At 46.2% G+C, this 21,557-nt stretch overlaps 2 protein-coding genes across 2 annotated transcripts; both read left to right on the forward strand.

Annotated features, from left to right (window-relative positions):
- Positions 1-6,589: 6,589 nt before the first annotated feature.
- On the forward strand, positions 6,590-9,825 carry HOXC9 (homeobox C9). The gene is made up of 2 exons (XM_061368757.1): positions 6,590-7,237; positions 9,194-9,825. Exons 1-2 carry the CDS (start codon positions 6,676-6,678, stop codon positions 9,436-9,438), a joined length of 807 nt encoding a protein of 268 aa, XP_061224741.1. The 5' UTR covers positions 6,590-6,675; the 3' UTR covers positions 9,439-9,825.
- A 7,086-nt stretch (positions 9,826-16,911) lies between these two features.
- Positions 16,912-21,216, forward strand: HOXC8 (homeobox C8). The gene is made up of 2 exons (XM_061368759.1): positions 16,912-17,364; positions 19,400-21,216. Exons 1-2 carry the CDS (start codon positions 16,929-16,931, stop codon positions 19,690-19,692), a joined length of 729 nt encoding a protein of 242 aa, XP_061224743.1. The 5' UTR covers positions 16,912-16,928; the 3' UTR covers positions 19,693-21,216.
- The last annotated feature ends 341 nt before the right edge of the window (positions 21,217-21,557 follow it).

The following is a 21,557-nucleotide window of genomic DNA, read 5'->3' on the forward strand; positions in this document are numbered from 1 at the left end:
AAAGTTAATATATGTTTAGCAACCCAACTCCAGAAATGCAATAAAAGTTTAAAATCTCCCCTACTGTTTTTTAATTATGATATTAGATCAGGAAGAAGGACAGTGGGAATTTATTGCTTCAGCTATTTCGTATAGATGTGCCTGTTTTTTATGTAAAAACATGGGTAGTCAAAAAGACACCATGCTGTTCGCCTTCATCTTTCTTCACGTAATATTGTTTGGTTTGTTGCTCATGCTCATGCACCTTGGGTTGCTGTTATCGGAGTAAAATATTAGCTGTATTACGATTCAGTGGATTGTATAACTCTTCTTGCGTCTCTTTGTATAATACTCCTCTCCCAGCAGGTGGAATTTAAAAACCTGGAGGCTTTCGCCTCCGCCTCGCACACGCATCGCCCATAGATAAACTTTATCCTTTGCTGCTAGGAAGAATTTGGGGGGGGTTCCTAAAGATCTCTTAGCAAAACCTATGGGACAGAGTGGAGCAGGAGGCTGTGAGATGAGGGTGTGTTGGTAAACTCTCTCCTGTTCTGTTGCAGGGGAAAAACTGGGCTATATTATGTTTGGGTTTTGTTTTATTCCGCCTCCCTCCTCTAATCCCCGCCAAATAAAAGCTGTTCTGGCTTCTCACGGTTATTTGCTCGGCTGGATTTTGGGACAGTCCCCTGAAGGCTTAACTCTTCCCTACGAGACGAGCCCGCTCCAAGGGCTGGAAAACAAACTGGGGCTGGTGTAAATGGTAGCAAATGTCCCCGCTCAAGGTTGTTATCTGGAAGTGTCTGAGTGTCTGGCTCAGACACCGAGGATTTCCACAGGTATTGGCTCTGCAGATGACCTTTACAAATAACTACTTGGAAGGGGGGTGGGGTGGATGGAGAGAGAACACCGGGTATTGCCTGAATATCCTTCATTTTAAGATATAATTGTGGCAGATAAACGCAGGTTTAAGACTGAGCTGATCTGGAGGAGACGTTTGCACCAGGCCAGAGATATTGCGGTGCAGACTGGGCTGGAATCCATTGCCTAAAGCATCACCCTTCTCCCCTCCGCCCCCCTTCCCACCTCCTCTATACATTTCGTGGGGTTATTGTCTTATTTGGGGGCACCAGGCTCTTCCTAACACCTTGTGCTCGCTTTCAAGCTCGCTGGTGTGCAACTGGAGAAGCCAAACAATAGGATTTGCAGACACAACTTGGAGCTTGCAACTATAGTTATCTATGCTAATTACAGGGTGTCTGACAGAAACATAATAAATGTAAAGGCAGAAGTATAGAAATATGTTTCTTCAGGCAGTATACACTTCGCCTCTCTGGGTTCAGGCTTGTTTTCTTGCTCTTCTTTTCATTTACTTCGCTGGGAATTTTTTTTTCCCCTTCTGTTGACCTGCATTTCATATCACACCCAAAACCGAGCTAACCTGGAGAGCAGCGAGGAGAGGAGCTTGGATTTTACACCCTCGCGGGCTGCTGGGGTTTGTGAACATCTGCAGCAGGCTTCGTCTGGGGGAGACCTGAAATTTTGGGAAAGGAGACCATAACACACTTAAAGAAATTGTTCTTAGCTTTAATTGCACCTCGGAATTTATTGTCTATTAGCTGTACCTCCAACACTGGAGAGACAGGAATTCTTAGCAACAGACAGAAAAGGGGGGGGGGGATGTGCGGGGGGGGGGGGGGGGAAGCACTTAAGCAGGTAAAAAACTCCTGCAGTGTCATTTTAAGCGGAATGCTGATTTTCTTTGCCTCAGTTCTGACTCCCATATTGACTCAGATTGAAGTTTTCACGTTGATAGAAAGCGATGTGCGAGTTCCAGGGCTCAGTTCTTGTCCTGGGGAGCTTTTCTATATATGATAACTTTTAAGGAAGCTGAAGTAAATATGATTTTCAAGCAGCCAAAGAATGTAGGGAAGGAGGGGGAGGAAGGGGGGAGAGAAAGGCAAAGCTTATAGACTGCAATCGCGCTGCTGCAAGATTCACGGATGGTATTTGGCCTCAAATGAATCTTTCCCCATATTTATTTACTTTAAGAGACAATCCTGGAATAAACAGAGGCATCTGGGGGATCAGGAAATATTTCGCAGCCTCTTCGGAGAGTCTGCTTTAGATTCATTCAATCTATTGTGTACAATTTTTTTCCCTCTTCTTTTTTTTTAAGGAAAGGAGGGGTGAAGAAGGAACAAAAGAAAGAGAGAAAGAACTTGGGCAGGCGAAAGAGAAGAGGAAGGGAATGGAAAGGGACAAAGAAAGGGGGGAAAAGGGAACTTTATTCCGGGTTAAGGCTGAAAATGCAGGCGGGGAGTGGGAGCTGGAGCTGGCTGAGAAGGTTACTTTCGTTTCGATTCTGGAGAGGGATGAAGGCAGCACCGCCCTTCCCTGCTCCCCCAAAGCAGGGGCTGGAGGTGCGCGACGGGGCCGGGGCGGGGGAAGAGGGAGCCGAGAAACCACCGATTTCTGTTTTAATCCGAACTTGACAGTGTTAATTGAACCGAGGGGATGCGGATGGTTTGTCTTTTTTCTCCCCTCTCCATTTCGCTGCTTGGCTGCGGGGGGGGACGACACAAGGAGCCACGGTGCCTACTCACCCCTCCCCCGAGCCCCTACACCTCCCTCCCTACCCGTCTGCGGTTCTGGGGCAGCCCCCACCGGGAGCTCCGGGCTCCGGCTCCGGGGTGCCCCGGCGGGCAGCAGCGCCGCAGCCCCGCTCAGCTCCGGGGGAAGGCAGGCTGCTGGCGGTGCTCGGGCCTGGAGCAGCAGCGGGGAGCCGGGGAACCCCTCCTAAGGAGCGGGGACCGCGGGCTGCCCTTCCCTTCCCACCTCCTTTTGCGAAAAACATTAATAAAAACATTAAAAAGCAAGAAAAAAACCCCAAGAAAACAGGGTCACCCCAGCAGGAAGCTATCCAATACTTGGGATTTTTTTCCTTTTTTTTTTTTTTTCTTCCTCCCTCTTCTGTCCCTCTTTTTTTTTCTTCCCTTTTTTCTTTTTTTCTTTTTTTATTAGGGTTATTTTTTTGTCTCCCTTCCTTCCATTCAGGGAAGAATTTCTCAAAGCGAAAGCAGAAGACTTGGAAGTGAGGAAAGAGCCTGGTTTGCGTGCACAGGGATGCAGCTCGAGCTGAGCACACAGAGCACTTGCAAGGAGCAGGGCGAATATGGGAAGCCTTGAGCTCCGAAAAGGTGTCAGAAGTCAACCAGCCAGGACAGTGCTCAGACAAAGGCTTCATTTTCTGTAACCTCCTAATTTGCGACTCGACTTTCCTTTTTGTTTTTAATCATTTATTTACCATTTTAATTCTCCACCAGGGGAAAAAATAACAATATAAATACTCACACGGCTTGTGGACTGCTAGTGTTCAGTTTTGCTTAATGCAGTTAAGTTTCTTTCCCCCGCAGATTCAAAAGGGGAGGTGAGAGGAAAAGATATTAGCCTGCCTGGAAGGGATGTGATAGTTTGCCATCATTTCAGAAGAGGTAATCTCCCATTAAACAAGTACCGGAGCTTTTGTGGAGGCATAGGAGTCTAGCTGGAGCGTGCATAAAACCTTGTAGCTGCTGAATTCAATGGCAAGGCGTGTTTTAAACCCAGCCTGGATATTTGCTTGGAGACACTGCTACTGAAAAGAAGAATATTTCAGGATCTTGCTTTATTTGCCCTGCGCTCTGTGTGGACTTTATTCACATAACTTTGTGTTCATCCATGGGGATGGTTTCATGTCGAGATAACCGTGAAAGGACAACATTTTATGAGGGTTCACAACGTGTTTAAATTTTAGGGGAGGGCAACGTTCACATCGTGTTGCGGGTTTCTGCAGCTAAACCTGGAGAAACATTGTGTTAAGCCGTGTCTTTAGTCTTAAGCCTGTCTGTAGTTTGCTTTAAGGTGAACTGTCTCCATCTCTGCTTTGTACTGCTTAATTCTCAGAGCCCAGCAGCCCCTGAATGAAAGGGGTTTGCCATACAAACGCTATCTTATGGTTTTATTATTATTTAAGATCCCACGACTATCTGGGGAGTGAGTAATTCCGTGTGCAGCAGGTTTCCGGGCGAATAAAAGAAATCTTTGCCAGATATGTTTGCCTTTGTGTAACACCAAACATACACCATCCACGACTAATTTAGTGACCTTGCCTGCTTACATTAAGGTTACAAAAACTGCTGCTACTTATTATAGCTGCGTGGCTTTGGTATTTTCTGCTCGTTTTGCGGTTCGTCTGTGGTATATTCTGACATTATTACTATTTTTGTGGCCCTGGAAAACCTCCCCCCTGACTCTGCTTTTCAGTGCTTCTCTCCCTCTGCATGCCCAGTCTTTCCTTTCCCTCTCCCTCCTTCCCTTTCTGCCTCTTTTTCCTTTCTCCCTCACCCCTTCTGCATATACATCTGCAGACGACCCTTCTTTTGTAAAGACTTTCTTTAAAATATCCCACTAAAGTAGAAAAGCCACCCTGCTTTTTCCCCTCCACATGTCACAGCCCACTATATTAACAGCCCTGCATAGTAAGTATATTTAAAAGGGGAATAGATACAAGAATGATGAGGATATACATATATATATATTTTTTCCTCGCGAACATAAAAATAAGCGTCATTGGAGACTGGTGATTGACAGATAAATGAGTCTCGATAAAGGCCAAAGAAGACATTCTGCTCCTGCAGGAATATTTCCCTTTAAGAGCTCACATAAAGCAGGGGACTTAAAACGGAATGAGGAATAAATTCGGGGGCGGGGGGAGTCGATGACTCTTCGAATTTGGAAAATCCAGAGTCCCTTGGCAAACACCTCCCGTCATATTTTTCTTCTAAAGCCTTCCCTGTTTTTCGAGAGGGAAACCCTGTTTCTAGCAGCAGCCCTGGGCATTCCATTTGTATTTATTTCATTATTTTAGTATTTTTTTCCTGGAGCCCTATGGATTGAGGTGCAGGGGTTTACCCTGGCTCAGCTGAGGGGGTAAGTTTGAAGGGGCTGGGGAGGGGGGGGGGGGTCTCCTGGCAGCATCACTTCTCCTTGCCTGCTCAGCCCTGAATCTGCCTTCATCTCTTTTCTCCTCCTGCTCGCATTTCCCATGCAACTTAACTGAAGGGGGGGAGAAAAAAGCCACAAGCCCAAACTACCAGGACCAGAAGCGGTTTCTGCCGTGTCCGTCCTTGGGACTTGGCCGGGCTGTGCAGAACGCCTGTCACTGGGGAAGGCTGCCTCACTGGAGACTCCCTGCCCACCCCCGGCAGGAGCCCTCATCGCGTCCTCAGCCTCCACTTCGCCTCCTTCAGCCAAATTTTGACCATTTCCCTCCATGTCCTCCCAGCCCTTGAAACCCGAGGTGATGGAGAGCCCTGGAGAGCCCAGAATATCCATATTTTTTTGGGGGGGGGGTCGCTTTCTAAAAATGATAATGAGAGGTTATTTTTTGTTAGGCATCTTCTTTATGTTTTTCCAGAGCAATCGCCTAACTCCCTTCTTCCAGACTCCAATGGGCGTGAGCTATTTACCTACCTGTCTTTCCTTACAAAGGAAAGGTTATTCTCTCAAAATGCAGGCAGGCTATCACGGAATTTTTAATGCTCCCAACTTCTTCAAGCGATTTTGGTGCAAAAAAAAAAAAAAAAAAAGGAAAAGTTTCCAGGCGTTAAGAAAAAAAAAAAAAAAAAAAGGAAAAAAATATCAGGACAATCATGTGCCCACCACACGTTGTTGCTTCCTCCTGATACGCGCAAGCTTTCCCATCCTCAGCTCTACAGCTGAAACTCAGTCCTACGGTTTTATTTAATGAACGACACATTTATGAACAATCAAATGATCCTCGTAAAAATTTTATTGAAGGACATAAAAACATCCACGACTACTTGCCGAATAATGCAGCCTTTCACTGCAAAAGCCCAGTCTTTCCTTCCCCCCCCCCTTTTTCTTGGGGGGGGGGTGTTAATATTATTTCCCCCTCCTCTTTGCAAAGATGCTCCTCATACTGTGTCTAGATTATTTTCTCTCCTCCTGAAGACACTTATTGCTCAAAACAGGACTAGAGGTGCCTGTGCCCCACAGACTTCTCATCTGCTGAGCAGCCTGACGATGAGACAGCGCTTCAAAAGATGACAAAAGCCCCTTTTGCTTTTAGGCTAAAAGCTTCTTCCCCCCCCCCCCAGCTCCTTTCTCCAAGTGGGGAGCCCACCTCCACCGCACTTCTCACTTCCCCCCTCTCCCCTTCCCACCGATATTCAATTTAATGTATCCATTAGAGGCTAGAAGCTGCAGAAGGAAAGGACAGAGACAAATTACGTCAAGAAATAGTTCCTGGACTACCTTCCACAATTACCTTCCACCTTCCTCAGCACCAGGGCAAAGCTTCCCCCCCCCTCCAAGCCCGTAAAGAGCATCCCCCGGCGGGGACCGGCCGAGCCTCCCTCTTCCCCATCCCCGCCCCGTTTCCAGCGCTTTTAGGAAAAGCCGGGTCGCCTTATTAAAAAAATAAATAAATAAATTAAAAAAAAAAAAAAAAAGGAGAGAGGGAAAAAAAAAAAAAAAAAAGACCTGCGGATTGATCCACGCTATATTTTTGGGTAAATACAATCACGTGAGGGCGGGCAGCCAATGGCACACTGGGAAAGGCTGAAAAAATAATTACCTGCCCTGATTGTTCTATGAGAAGATAAAAAGTACACATACAGTTCATACAATAATCTTATGAATGTAAAAGAGGGGGGAACCATGTCGGCTTCTGGCCCCATAAGCAACTACTATGTTGACTCCTTGATAAGCCACGAGAACGAAGAGCTCTTGGCCTCCAGGTTCCCCGGCTCTGCCTCCCACCCGGCTGCCGCCCGACCGTCAGGATTAGTCCCGGACTGTGCCGACTTCCCGTCCTGCAGTTTCGCCCCCAAGCCGGCCGTTTTCACCACCTCGTGGGCTCCCGTCCACTCCCAGTCCTCCGTGGGCTACCACCCCTACGCCCCGCAGGCGCCCGTGGGGGCCGAGCCCAGGTACATGCGGACTTGGCTGGAGCCCCTCGCCGGGGCCGTCTCCTTCCCGGCCTTCGCCCCCGGGGCTCGCCCCTACGGCCTCAAGCCCGACGCCTTCCCGGGGCGGCGGGCAGAGTGCGGCCCCGCCGACGGCCGCGGCTACGCGGACTACATGTACGCGGCTCCGGGGGAGCTGAGAGACAGAGCAGCGCAGACAATTCCTTCCCCGGAGTCCGAAGCCATCGCTTCCAGCAAACACAAAGAAGAAAAGCACGAATTAGACCCTAGTAAGTCGAAGTCATTCTTGTTTACGACCGGGGAGGCATTACGGCTTCCAGGACCCTACTCAATAAAATGAAATTACCTTAGAGAGCCCGACCCTAAAACTCCAGATACGCAGGAAGATCTGGGGGTTTGAGCGAGTCCGCCTAGCAGAGCCGGAGAGCGAATATCTCGACTTTGTTTGGGGCTCTTTAGTCTTTTTTTTTCCCCTTTTCCCTTTTTTTTTTCCTTTTAAAGATTTGCTTTGCAAGGGGAGGGGGGCGGCTGTTGGCTTCTTTGGTCAAATATTCACCACCTTCCACCAGGGAGAATTAAAAAATAGCTAAATATATACATATATATATATATATATACAAAAGGAGAGTGCGTGTGTGAGAGGCAGCGAGAGGGGGGTAGGCAGGAGGAGGAAGCTCATCCCTTTCAAATATTCCCACTTTCAAAGAACAAGGAAGAGTTGTAGCTGGCTGGAAGTGCACGTCTTGATGTGGGTTTGGGTTTTTTTGGGGAGGGGTAAGGACTCTCTGTGGATAAATGCAGAGGTGTCTCTTTATCTATTTTTTAAATCAATAAAAGCTCCACCGGTGCAATGATTCATAAAATGCTCTAACACGTGGGAATAAATGAAAAGGTGGGTGCCCAGGGCGAGGGTGGGGGGCGTGTGTGTGTGTGTGCAAGGGAGAAAGAGGAAAATTGGGAATTGTAAAGGCATAAAGTATGTGCGTGGAGGTAGCTGAGGGCAAAAGGCAGCAAGCGCAGGACATTGGACCATACACTTGAAGAAACATCTTTTGCAGCCCAAGGGAGAGAGGGAGGGAGGGAGGGGAGTGAAAACTCCAAAAGACAAAAAGGAGGGAAAGAAAACCTAACCTAGGCATCAGGAAACCTTGAACATTGTAGGGACAGGAGTCAGGTAACTTCCACCATCACCCTCACCTCCAGCCTGCAGCGCAGGGAGCCTGGACCCCGGCTCTGCAGAGGGGACCAGCTCCGGAGTGGTGCAGCCAGGAGGTCAGCTCTGATCCTGGGATGAATAATAACACAGAAACCCCCAAAACGCACCCAAACCAAGCCCTTCTCGCCAAACCCTCCCGATAGCAGCTTCCCATCCGCGGGGGATGCATAGGGGGATGATGCGGGGGCCCTAGCTCGGCCCCGCAACCCGGGGGGGACTCCCCCGGCCTAAGATAGGGGTGATTTCCGAGGGGTAAAGCTGGGTGACAGCACCTTGATGCCTCTCGCTCTCTATCTGGCAAGAAGCTCACACCTCTATTTATGACAGGCGGGCTGGTGCCAGGCACCCTCGTGATAAAAATAAGTCGAGGAATCAGAGGGCGAAAGGGTCCCTTTGCTGGCAGGCAGATGCCTAAAACCGGCTGAGGGGAGAAAAAGCCTTTTTCTCTAAGACTAGAGCTGTGTTTTTTCCCCCCTGACCAACGGGGCTGGAGCAGCAGTGGGTAAAGCCCTGTAGTCTAGGGGAAATAAAAAAGGCAATTTCTGGGGAGCCAGTGGGACATCTCTCGTGTCATCCTTAAGATATTAAAACAACAAACTCGGCTTTCCAGGACTGGGAAAGCTTCTAGGGAAAGTATTGGAGAGCTGAGGTTGTAAAAAGAGTTTATGGGCCTATGAAATGGTGGGAATTTTGACTTTTTATGACTATGTTCTTAGATTACTGCTAGTAGCAGTCATGTGGATAATTATTATTTTAAACCCATTGCTACAGTTTTATTTACTGAAACTTTTATGTGAGAACAGCAGCAAAAGAAAAGGAAATGACCCCTCCAAAATAAACAGATTAAACTCTTCTGAAGGTCACTTAAAATATTTAGGTAAGATCTGCTAATTAAACAGGTTTCTTTCTCTAGATACACAGGGCGTGGAGGGGGGAGGGAAGAAAGGCCAGCTGTATACATTGATTTTTTTTTCCACCCCCCCAAAAATATAAAAATCTTCTTTCTCAGACAATCCCGTCGCAAATTGGATTCATGCGCGCTCCACGAGGAAGAAAAGATGTCCTTACACAAAGTATCAGACCCTGGAACTGGAAAAAGAGTTTTTATTCAATATGTACCTTACACGGGACCGAAGGTATGAAGTAGCCAGAGTCCTTAATCTCACTGAACGCCAAGTCAAAATCTGGTTTCAGAACAGGCGAATGAAAATGAAGAAAATGAATAAAGAAAAAACCGATAAAGAACAGCAATAAAGTTGGCAAAGCCCAGTCAATGAGAAACGAGGGTGGAGAGAAAGAAAGAAAAAAAAAAAAAAAAAAAAAAAAAAAGGAGAGAAAAAAAAAAAGAAAAGAAAATAAAAAAGAGGCTGGTTTTGGGGGTTGAAATATTTCTGACTTTGAATGTGCGGATGAATGTTTAGCGTTATAGGCAAACACAGCAAGCGTTTGGGGACACGAGTCTTTTCTAAAATGCAACTAAATAAAAGAGAGATGGGGGGGGGGTTTGTTTTCTCTTCCTTTCTTCTTCCTTGTTTTGTCCTCCTCAGAAAACAAACACAAGAAGTACTTGAATTCTTTTTTGTTGTTGTTTTTAGTATTTTATTTCATAAATTAAACTTATCCAGTATTTTTATTTTTTAATTCCGCGAGCTCGTGAGTGAATATTTTGTACAAAAGAGAGGAAAAAGAGACAAAAAAAAAAAAAAAAAAAAGGACTGAAGGGATTATGGCTCGATGATGTTCTGTCATGTTGTTGGACGTTTCTGCTGTACTTATTTGTGTATTTTATTCTCGTCTCAGAACCGTTCTGTAATATTGTTATGTTCGCTATTGTAGAGCAGCTCTATGTAAATATACCTAACGTCACGGGGAAAGACAAAAAAAAAAAAAACACAACAAAGAGAGAAACAAAAAAAAATCAGTATTTAGGTGTCTTTTTCTTTAAAGCCCTTTGCAAAGGAGCAGCCCCAGGGCTTTGCCGGTGCCGGGTGTCGGTGCCTCGGCGGGGAGGACCCGAGCATCCCCCGCAGCCGAAAGCGGAGCTTTCTGCTTCCTTCCCCAGCCCTTTTCTATTTCAAAGTAGCATAATAAAAAGGCGCTGAGGTAAGGGTTATATGTGCCATCAATTTTGAGATTGGGATAATTAATTGTACTAATTTATGACCCCAGGCAATCGAAGGATATGTAAAAAGACTAAATATGGATGCTGGGAATAGAGGAGCTTGGCAAAGGATCCGCTCACTGCCATCCGCTCAAGGGGGAGCTTCTGCCTTATCGATGGGGCTGCCAAAACTTGGAAGGTTGCTGGAAGTGCTGCTTCTCACAAGACAGCTCAGGAGAAGGGGAAGAAAGAAATGCTTGCGGTGGAGAATGGGGGAAAAAAGAAGTGCCTGGGGTGGAGAAGGGCTGGGGGGGGGGAGGGAAAAAGCAAGAGAATAAAGAAATAAATGTGTAGTGGCTATGCGGCAGACTGCAGATTAAAAAATGTACATATATATATATGTATATATATATATATTAAAAAAAAGAAAAACAGGGGTCCGGGGAGGGGGGGGAGAGAGACAAAGCCCCCCCCCCCGTTCACCCTACAAGGGCAGATTAAAAAGAAGAGGGGGGGAGAAAAGGGTTGTTGCCTGCGGAAAGGTCAACACATTTCCCCCCCCTCCCTGTCCTGCCAGGGCGAGATGGGTCTGGTGCTGCAGAGGCGAGAAACCGCTGCCCACAGCGCAGGGAGCCGGAATTTATCACTGGCTCCTTCTCTGGGCGCTTTCCAGGCTGCTGAATGAGAAACAAGAGGCAGGAGATTGTATAAAAAATGAGCAGCGAGGGATGTTTAATCATAAAAACTTGTTATAGGTCCCTTTCTTTAATGAAATGAGTGGAGCAGCGTTTTAATCTTTCTAATCAAAACCAGATCAGGCGAGCGAGATACGTTTGTCGCCCTCGTCCCAGTTCCTCCAAAATCAAAAAATCTGGAAGCGATTACTTCTGGTGATCTCATAAAATATTGCTCTTTAATATTTCTTGCTGAAGCGTTTGGAGGTTTCTTTCCCTTGCCCTGATTTGTGTCCTCGCTTCTAAACCGGGGTCTATTTTTTTGTCACCGGCGGGGGACAGGCACACCGCGGTCTGTCCGCGGAGACATCCCTGAAGCAGGGGAAGCTCAAAAGCCCTTTTACAATCCCAGTTTTGTGCTAGGTCTGTTTGGGAAAACCTTAACGAGCGCAATGAAATGGTCAGGTTAGAAAACATTTTAGCAGAGAGGAAGATTTATGGGCCGAAGGAAAAAAAAAGAAAAAAGAAAAGCGAAGGGGGAAATCTTTCCATCTAAGCCATGTCATTTTAATTTTTAAAATTATTATTATTATTATTCCTCCCGTCTGCTTCTCTCTCTTCCTTCATCCCGCCTCAAATAAGGAATAAAACCCTGCAGGGTTGGGAAGCTGCTCGCCAATGTCCTCTTCGCGAGAGGGGAGAAATCTCCCCGCTTTATCATTATTAAGTAAGAGGAAAATAACCCCCTAAACAACAAAACAGCATCCCGATCATCCTTCGGACAGGACTTTGGAGGCAGTTTTGGACCCGTCTCTCTGGAGGGGCTTGTCAGGGACGTTTAGTGATGTTGAAAAGACATGATGTATGGAAGTTCATTTTGGCCCCCCTTTCATTCAAGCGGATCTCATTTCCAGTGCGACCACAGCCTGCTCCCTCCCCTGACCCCCCTCTTCCCCTCCCCAGTTCCCCCCTTTCCTCCCCAGCCCCTCTCCCCCCCTCCCCCGACCCTCTCCCTCCCTGCCGCAGCCCTCTCCCCGGCCGGACCCCCCTTAGCGCCGGCGGGCAGCGGAGGAGATGCCCCTTTGTCTCCACCGAGCTGCTGGTTGGGGCTTTCTTTTGTTGGTGGTGGGTTGGGTTGGGTTAAAATCCTGCCGCAGTTTTAGTTCATGTGCAAGGCCCCCGGTATCCTCACACCACCACCACCACCCCCCCGTCCCGTCCCCCGGTGAAGGGTTACACCAGTTATAAAATGCCATTTGGCCATGCTGGGAGGCTGCACTGGTGCGGCTCAGCCATTGAATTTCTCCTCCATAGTAGGCAAAGGAGAAGGAAAAAAAAAAAAAAAAATAGAATCCCCAAACGCCTTTAGTGTGGCTCAAAATAAATAATAATAATTTTAAGAGAAAAAAAAAGAAAAGATCCTGCGGCTTGCACCCGGCAGCACGCCCTGTGGCCAGCCTTTCCCCGGATTAATGTATCAAAATGCTCCAATTTCGGCATTCTTTGACATATGGCGCGTGTGTGCAGACGCATACTGATACAGCTATTGTGTGCCGGCGCTTGTGACCATGCACATCTCTTTCTGCCTGAGGAGAGATGCGCCTATAGCTCTCGGAGGGAATAAAGAAAAAATAATTAATAATATATATAGAAAGGGGCGAATATAAGGTTCTGGGGGTGTTTCATGGCGGGGTATGTGTGCGCCTGGTTTCTAATCTACCCTTTTGTAAGGCTCACAAAACCGACAGGACTCTACAGCTGTCCATAGGTACATTTCCGCAGCCAAAAAAATGCCACTTTTACAACTCTGTTTGTCTCCCTGCTATGCGGGGCTGAATAGGAGCGAACAAAACAGGACCCTAGATCTGGCTAGACGTCTGGCTTTAATTGCTTTATGGTTTAAATAAGGTGGGTGCTCTTCTCTTTGAAACCGGATTATTGGAATGTTTTGTCTACAAGCTACAAACAACAGACCCCCCTCGGACAAGGGGAGGTAAAAGAGAAAAAAACCACAGCAAAAAAAAAAAAAAACTAAACCAAAAACCACAACCCAAAACACCCACCAAAAAAACCCAACCCCAAACCAAAAACCACCCAAAAAGAAAATCAAACCCCAACTCGAAGCTAAAACTGATAAAAACGGAGGCTGGAGGTGGGGGATGTGACACATCTGGTGGGTTTGTTTGGTCCAGCTTGTGTGTGCTGTTAGATTTGTCATTTTTATGGGTGAGGGGGAGAAAATATATATCCAGGGAGGAAAATGGCTTTTTTTATATATATATATTACATTAATATTTGGCAGGCAAAATCCTGTCCGTGCTCGGTGTTTCTATAGGGGTGGCCTCAACGCGCTGATCTCCTGGAGCTCCCCCACACCCCCAAAACCTCCGGTAAAGGATTATCGCTTATAACGCACCGTGGGGGCCGCTGGATGCACCCCCTCCCCAGGCCCGCACCCGCGGCGCTGCGCCCCTGCGCGGCCACGAGATGGCGCTGTTGGCCAATGATAGCGCGGGGCTGCGCGCAGCGGGAAGTGCCCCGCAGCTCCCCCCGCACCCGCGGAGGGGGCTCCGCGCCCGGGGATGGAAGAGGGGGGCACGGACGGAACTACCTAACGCCCCCCCCTACACGCACACTCCGCACTGTGCTGAACCCCCTCATAAATAGCATCTTCTTTAATAGTATATTTTATCCGCGGGGAGCGCGGAGCAGCGCTCAGGGCTGACATCTCACGGCGCGGGGAGGGCATAAATGCATAAAAAATGCTTGCACAGAGAAATTGCCTGTTTTGAAGTGGTTGTGAGCTTTAGCGCTTTTCCCCCTTTCTTCCTGTCTCTTTATTTACGCACGTCACGTCTCTCTCCCAAACCTCCTCATTTTGGGGTGGGGAAGGAGGGAATGACATTTTCCAGTGAAGGTCAGGGCAAAGGGAGGGGGGGGGGGGGAATAAACTCGTGAGGGTACAATGAAACACCTAAAAGTACAATATAACCACACCGATAAAGCAGCATTGGAGCGCATGCACCCGCAAGACACATCACCCCCCTCCATCCCCACATCTAAACACGGCCAAAACAGTAAAGACAAAGAGCAGCACTTTCCTCAGACAGTAAATGTCAAAATATTTCCCTTAAAAAGAAGCAGGCGATTGCATATATCTTATTCCATGCAATCTGGAAGGGGGTGGTGGGTCCTTTCTTTCACAGACACCGAAGGCAAATATTTATTTCCCAGCCTAAGGTAGGATTCGGAAAGATTCTCTGCACCTTTGCTGACTGCATCCGGGGATAATGATTGGAAAAATACAGCAGTTTTTCCCAATCTCAGCCAAACTGCCCTTATCTGACAACTTTACTTGGATATTTTTTTTGCACTTTCATTTGCACGGCTGCCTTTATTGCACGGGTAGGCACCGGGATTTTAAAAGTAGAAATGCTATTGATTAGAGGAGGAAAATGCTTCAGCTCGATTATTAGCTGTTAATTAAAGAGTCTCTATCCCTACTTGCTCTTTTATTTGTTTTGGGGGGATTTCCTAGGGGAAGGGTAGTCTGGGGAAGGGGACATGAGATGGGTGAGTTCTGTAAAAATGAATATGGCCATCATGCCGTCCTTGGGGTTATTGGGGTATGAAGGCTATTTCTTCACAGCAAACGTAGCTTGATTTTAAACAATATTTTCACAATAGGCAGTGGAAAAATCACTGTTCTGCATGGCTCATTGTCTGCTTACGGGGAGGAAAAAACACACTGCACATTGCCTTTCCAAATGGAAAAATACACCCTCGAACTACGAAAACCTAATGGGGGACTGAGTGGCTACTGGGTCTTTTCCTCTACTTGGGAAGGTGCCTGCAAAAAAGGAGGAAATAAAATACAAGTTTCAACCTCACCAGAGGTTTGAACCACTCCATGCCTCAAAAATAAAAGCGAGAATGTGACCTTTGCTGGGCAGAAAAACACCTCAAACCAGCCTGGCGAGGGGAGCTGGGATGGTCTTTTCCTCCCTCCACACTTGAAACCGGTCAGAGTCACCCAGGTCTCTTCTGAATATAATTAGGCTGGGTGGTTTTTCTTGGTGGAAGAACATGAGGGAAAGATTTGGAGGGCTGCAGACTTTGGGAGGGAACACGGGGGACTGTGAAGAGCACGGTGTCATTCGGTGGGTTTGATCAATTTTTGCGGCTCTCCAGAAAATAGCCATTTCCCAAGAGTGTGTGTCTCCTCCTCCCCCACCCGCCCCGAAAAATTAACACGAATCCTGGTGATTTGATGTGATTTTTTTTAATGAGCTGACTTCCTTCATGCAGTCATAAAAAAAATGAAGTGTCCGAAGTGAAAGGCTGCAGTGAGTGGTCAGAGTGCAAAAAGTGGGGGCGAGGGGCACAAATACCACTGAGAGTGGGAAAAGATGGGGGGAAATCGCTCTGTGGGGTAGCGAAACGGTAAAAAAAAGAAGAAGCTCGATGGTGATATTTTACAGGCATGCACAAAAGGGAGTACATACTTTCTGTCTCACTTTGCCTCTCTTTTCGTCCAAAGTAGCTTTCTTTAAGCAATGGTCTACTTTATTCCCTTGGAAGGACGCTTCCCTGTTATTTCCAGCCGTGGGTTTTCAGTGGTTGGTTTGAAAGGAAGCAAGGGGAGGAATAAATAAATAAATAAGTAAATAAATAAATAAAATAACAAATAACTCCCCATAATTTTCTGCCTTTATTTTCTTTAAAGAAGGACAGCCAAGGAGCAGCCAATCAATACGGAGACGTTTCCCTCGCCCGCTCGCTCCCCGTTTTGCTTTTGTTTGCTTGTTTGATTCCAATCTGGCAACCACCATCACCACAATAACAACAACACACGCACCCCCCTCCCCAAAGAAAGCCGACTAAATAAAGAAAGAAAGGAAGAAAGCTGGGCTCAGCGACTCCAGCCACACCAGACACCCCCCTTCTTCCCCTTTCTGCCCCCCCTTTAGGTGGGACCAAACCCACCCTCGTATCCCCCCCGCCCCACAAACCCCAACACAATGACAACAACAACAACACCAGGGGTACCCTCACCATTCTCCCTGGCTATGGGGTGACCCCATGGGAGGGGGAGGCGGTGCTGAGCACTACAAGAAGCTCACCCCGAATTATTACTGGGGGGGGGGTGATGGGGAGAGCAAGGGGGGGGTGTTGCTTGGGCTCCCTTTACCTGTTGAGGTTACCTAGGCTGACCTCCCAGCGCATGTATTTGCTGCCATCAGTGAAGAGGCTGCTGCTGGGAAAAAAAGAAAGGGGGGGGGGGGTGGTTTGTGCGTGTGTTTGATATTAATGCGCACCTTCACCCTCCTCTAGTCATTAGGTGTGGGCCCCCACCTCTTTAGAGGGTTGTGTGGGTGTCGTCGTCCCCCCCCCCCTTTCGGTATACACCTCCTTTGCTTCATACATACACCATCACCACCACCCCCAAAGCAAAGCGCCCCAAAACGCTGTCATTTGGCTGCAGGCTGTCTCGGCGTGGCGGAGGGATGTGTACATCTCGTGTGTGAGGGGAGAGAGGAGGGGAAAAAAAAAAAAAAGAAGAAGAAGGAAAAAAAAAAAAAGAAGGAAAAAAAAAAAAAAGCCACACCACCGGGATTTTGAGGAATTTGCCTGTGGTGTTAAAGGGAAGGAGCAGAGTTACAGAGAAATTGAGAGAGAGAGAGAGCTCTACCTACCGACAGATTACAAGAGAAGTCAAGAGCACCGCGAACCAAGCGTACAGACACACAGAGGCACCATGAAACGCCTTTGAGATCGCATTAAAACCAAAAAAAAAAAAAAAAACCAACCAAAAAAATACCAAAAAAAAAAAAGCCACTAAAAAGCAGGACTTGAGACAGTCCAGGGACAACCTCGCTCTAATCTCGAATTAAAGCGTCTTTTTTTTTTAATTTATCTTTTTTTCTCCTTTTTTTTTTTTTTTTTTTTTTTTTTTGCATGCGAGGGTCATGAGTTCCTACTTTGTAAATCCTCTTTTTTCCAAGTACAAAGGCGGTGAATCGCTGGAGCCAACTTACTACGACTGCAGATTTCCACAAAGTGTTAGCAGGAGCCATGCTCTCGTATATGGTCCGGGCACTACTGCTCCCACCTTCCAGCACCCTTCACACCACGTCCAAGAGTTTTTCCACCACGGAACCTCCAGCATCTCCAACTCTGGATACCAGCAAAACCCATGCGCCTTGGCGTGTCACGGAGACGCTTCTAAATTCTATGGATATGAAGCTCTACCGAGGCAATCGCTTTATGGTGCTCAGCAAGAGACGACTGTTGTACAATATCCTGACTGTAAATCGTCTTCCAACAGTAACTCTAGCGAGGGACAAGGGCATTTAAATCAAAATTCGTCTCCCAGTCTCATGTTCCCATGGATGAGACCTCACGGTTAGGACCTTTTTTTCCTCCTCCTTAAATGTTTTCCTTTATTTTTCTCTCTTTCTCTCTGTCTCTCTCTCTTCTCTCTGTCTGTCTATATATATATGTATGCATATAGAAGCACAAACATATGCATAGCTATATAAACATGCACATACACACGTATGCATACATATATATATAAAAGAATCTATATATAAGAGGCATAGATGTAAAATATGAAAGAAATGAGCAGTTTTGTGCTAATGTTTCTTCTTTTTAGGAAGACCTTTGAGAGCAAACAAGACAGCAGTTACTAGAGAGCCAGCAAGGTGATTCCCTGCAAAAGGCTTAAATCACAATAAAGTAAAACTTGTTTTTTATTGCTTGCCTTGAGGATAGGCAATAAGATACAGCTCCCACGAGGTTGTTTGCATGTTGATAATACACTGCTCTTTAAAATGTCATATAGCCTTTCATAACCGCTTGGAGACGAAGCCTGAAAGGTGGGAACTTGTATAAGTATTACTAATACTTTACATCTGTTTCCTAGAGCCTGGAGATAAAAGTTTAAACAGAAAAGGAAACTTAGCTCGGAGCTATGGGGTGGGGTGGAGGAGAACAGGCTGCTGTCCTGGGTTAAGAAAGAAGAAGGGGGTGGGAAATTCAAAATAATTCGTGCTGAATGGAACTTTGCTCATGTGAAGTCCAGATAATTGCACAGAAAGCGAAATACTTCAAAGTACAAGTTTCCCCCAGCTAAGGACCAAGGTTGTCTCGAAGCCTTGTTAATTCAAAACATGTGAAGGTTAGTGTTAATTTTAAGGACAATCAGAGCCACAAAGTTGTTCCCCCTACCCCCACGCGAATTTAACAACAACAAGGAAAGAAAATAGAAAGGACTCCTGGCTAATGCAGAGAGGATGTGGCCCACAGGCTGGGAGATAGACGCAGAGGAAAACATGCTTTGACCTAGAGGTAGTCTCAAGGATGCAATCATTTCAAACTGGAGCTTTTCCTTTTTTCGCAAATAGATTGGTTTTCTCATTAAGAAAGGTCGGTGCAGAAGGAAGTGCAGGGACTCAGCTGCACATACCTCTGTCCTCTTCCTTGCTTTTTTTTTTGGAGGGGGGGTTATTGCTGCAAATGTCCATCTCGAGTTGGTTTAAATACAATCTCTGTGTTTGCACAGGCAAATACCCATCTCTGTCTGTGTGTGCTTTACAACCACACAGCCCTAAAAGAAGGGACGGGGAGTTAATAGGAAATTCGGAGTCTAAGGTTGTAAATATTAGAAGACAGAAGGATCCTGAGCCTGTGTTTTGGGAAGAATATTTGGAAAAGCAATCTAGAATTGGGCATTTTGAGGGGAAAAGAGAGAAAGAGATGGAGAGAGGAAGGAAGAAAGGAAGAGTGGGGGAGAAAGGAGAGAAAGGGAGCAAGGTAAAGAAAGAAAGAAGGACAGAGAGAGACAGAGAGAAAGACAGGAAGAAAGAGAGAGAGAAAGAAAGAAAGAATTGGGAGATTAAAAACAAAGAAAGGATTAAGAAATAAGGAAGTAAATAAAAGGAAGAAAGAAATGAAGGAAATAACAGGAAGAAAGAAGAAAACAATGGGGAAAAGGAGAAAGGCTGGAGAGGGTTTTATGGTGAACAATACACCTTTCCTAGGAAAATAGTTATTTTTCATAGAATGGAGCTGCCCACCAGGACTCCCCATCTAGAGCCACCTTTTAGGAAGCTGGAAAGGTCTCTTTTGTGCATGAGCTTGACACACACCTCCCTGCACCCAGCCAGGCAGCCAGAGCTTAGCGCTCCCCAGGACAGCCAGGGAGGGCAGCTGGCTCTCAGTATCAACAGCAATATCAGCCCAATGGTTATTAATAATAACCCAGCCACTTTCCTTTAACGCCTTTAATATGCAAAGGGTTGAAAGGGCCTTTTTTTTTGTGGAGGGAGGAAGTAGTTTCTCTAGGAAAATTGAGGCTAGGGGCTGGGGGTTGGGGGGGAAACACAGCCTCCAAAGCGGGAGAATTAAGAAGTTATCTGATGTTTGTGTCCTACAGCTCCCGGAAGACGCAGTGGCAGACAAACTTACAGCCGGTACCAGACCCTGGAGTTAGAAAAGGAGTTCCTCTTCAACCCGTATTTGACACGGAAGCGGCGGATTGAGGTCTCTCACGCCCTGGGACTGACCGAGAGACAAGTGAAGATCTGGTTCCAGAACAGGAGGATGAAGTGGAAAAAAGAAAACAACAAAGATAAGCTGCCGGGGGCCAGGGACGAGGAGAAAACGGAAGAAGAAGGGAATGAAGAAGAGGAAAAAGAAGAGGAGGAAAAAGAAGAAAGCAAGGACTGAGTTCTCAGCCCCTTGAAGTCTCGTTTTATGGCAGATGATAAATCGAGATGTTTACGACGGTCATTTGCTTTTATAGAGTATAGAATGGAGAGGCTCACACAGCAGTAACTACCTGTCAAACAGTTGTAGCCTTTTTTATTGTCATAGAAACTTCCCCTACTTTACCCCCCCCTTTTTTTTTTCTTTTTCTTTTTAATAGCTGCATTTTTAGTTCAATAAATACATAGATGGCTTGAGTGCAAGAGCAGGGAGGGAAGAAAACGCAAAAAATTAAGAATGAAATGATCCAGCAAAGCAAAACCATCCCCAACCCCCAGCAGCCCTAAACCCTGGAAGCAAATGTCACTGCTTGTCCCTTGCTCCCTTCGCTCCCGCCTGCGAGGCTGCACACATGGGTGGGTGCAGAATATGTATTTATTTGAACAGCTTTGACTTTGTCTATATTTTTTTGGGGGGAAAGATCTTTTTTAAGCTTGGTTTTGCCTCTCCCGAATGACCCTAGGGGAAGTGCGAGGGTGCTTCCAGCTTCCTTAGCTTGTTTGTGTAGTGTCTGTCTATCTGTGGAGATCTCCATTCCTAGCAGCCATTTATCAATCCCCTCGGAGGGGCCAGTCCTGCAGCCCCTGCTAGATAAGAAGAGCAGCTTGGAGGGTGAGCATACCTGGCAGCGCCCTCAAACACCCCCCCCCCCCCGCCTCACCAACCCCCCCATTCCTATAGGACTGAGGCTTGTATATACCTTGATAGGCCAAAAGATGCAACCCACCTCCTTCCTTATTTCTATAGGCGCTGTTTACCCTTTGCCTGTGTGAGCACTCGAAATTCTTCATGTACTACCTAAAGGGAAAACCTGCAATAATTATTAAACCTACTATCAACAAGGGGCTTACGTATCCTAAATTTCACTTGGTCAGAATTTATTTAAGAGAGAGCGAGCTGTGGTTTTGCCCTGATGCAAGCTACTAAGTAGCATAAAAAATTAATAAAAATACAATAATAATAATAATAAGTAAATACAAAAAAAAAAATCTCAACCAACCTTGTATTGTACTTTATCACTACCTATAGAAGGAGTCATGCTTTGGAAGTATTTGTAATGCGGTTTTATTGTCGTTTGTTGCTGCTTATTTTCTTGGAAAAAAAAATAATAATAAAAAAAAAAAAATCCCAACAACTGAAACTGCCTAGTTGAGAACGCACAGTATTGTATTATTTTATTGTGCTTATAAAGTAGTGTAGAACTAAATTGCACTGAATGTATAGTTATCTATTTGTCTTGACTTATCTGTTAATGCAACATGCTCGAAACACACAAAAAGAATCCCTCGTCATTTGTTTTATGTAAAAGCATAGTTCTGCGTGTTCAAACTCTGAATGTAGCAATTACCGCCAGGAAAAAAAAAAAAGAAAAAGAATAAAAAAATACCCAACCTCTGGACACCGTGGATTTGTATTGTATACGTGAGACATTACGTAAATAATAATAATTATAATAATAAGAATAATAAAAGGATTTTAAAAGGACTGCGTTGCCTCCAGTGCTATGTCTCTATTCCAAAGCACCCACACGTACCCATCACTCTGAGTGGGCTCTGACTAATAGTTCATCCTTGGAATCATCGTTGGCACGCTTCAAAAACCCAAAGCTCATCTTTTATTTGAGTGGAAATCAGAATATCGTGGTTCCAGCACCAGCGGAGGTGTCTGGGGCTGGGGGAGGATTCCCCGGCCAGAGCCTGAGCGGGGCAAAACTAAAGCCCTCATTAAACCCTGCTGCTAATTGTGTGTCTGAAGCTGTAGGTCCGCCAAAAAATTACGAATAAAATCAAATATTGCAAAGACTGCGGAGCTGTGAAGTGTTTCTT

The sequence above is a fragment of the Neopsephotus bourkii genome, unplaced genomic scaffold, assembly GCF_033783945.1.
Source record: "Neopsephotus bourkii isolate Nb327-2 ecotype Australia unplaced genomic scaffold, CSIRO-AGI_Nbou_v1 NB_1445, whole genome shotgun sequence".
Classification (NCBI taxonomy): domain Eukaryota; kingdom Metazoa; phylum Chordata; class Aves; order Psittaciformes; family Psittacidae; genus Neopsephotus; species Neopsephotus bourkii.

Bases quoted from the DNA above. Each gene is read 5' to 3' on its own strand.
- HOXC8 (XM_061368759.1), top strand. From the start codon at position 16,929: ATGAGTTCCTACTTTGTAAATCCTCTTTTTTCCAAGTACAAAGGCGGT. The intron at 17,365-19,399 runs GTTAGGACCTTT...TGTGTCCTACAG, and splicing joins CCCATGGATGAGACCTCACG to CTCCCGGAAGACGCAGTGGC.
- HOXC9 (XM_061368757.1), top strand. From the start codon at position 6,676: ATGAATGTAAAAGAGGGGGGAACCATGTCGGCTTCTGGCCCCATAAGC. The intron at 7,238-9,193 runs GTAAGTCGAAGT...CTTCTTTCTCAG, and splicing joins AAAGCACGAATTAGACCCTA to ACAATCCCGTCGCAAATTGG.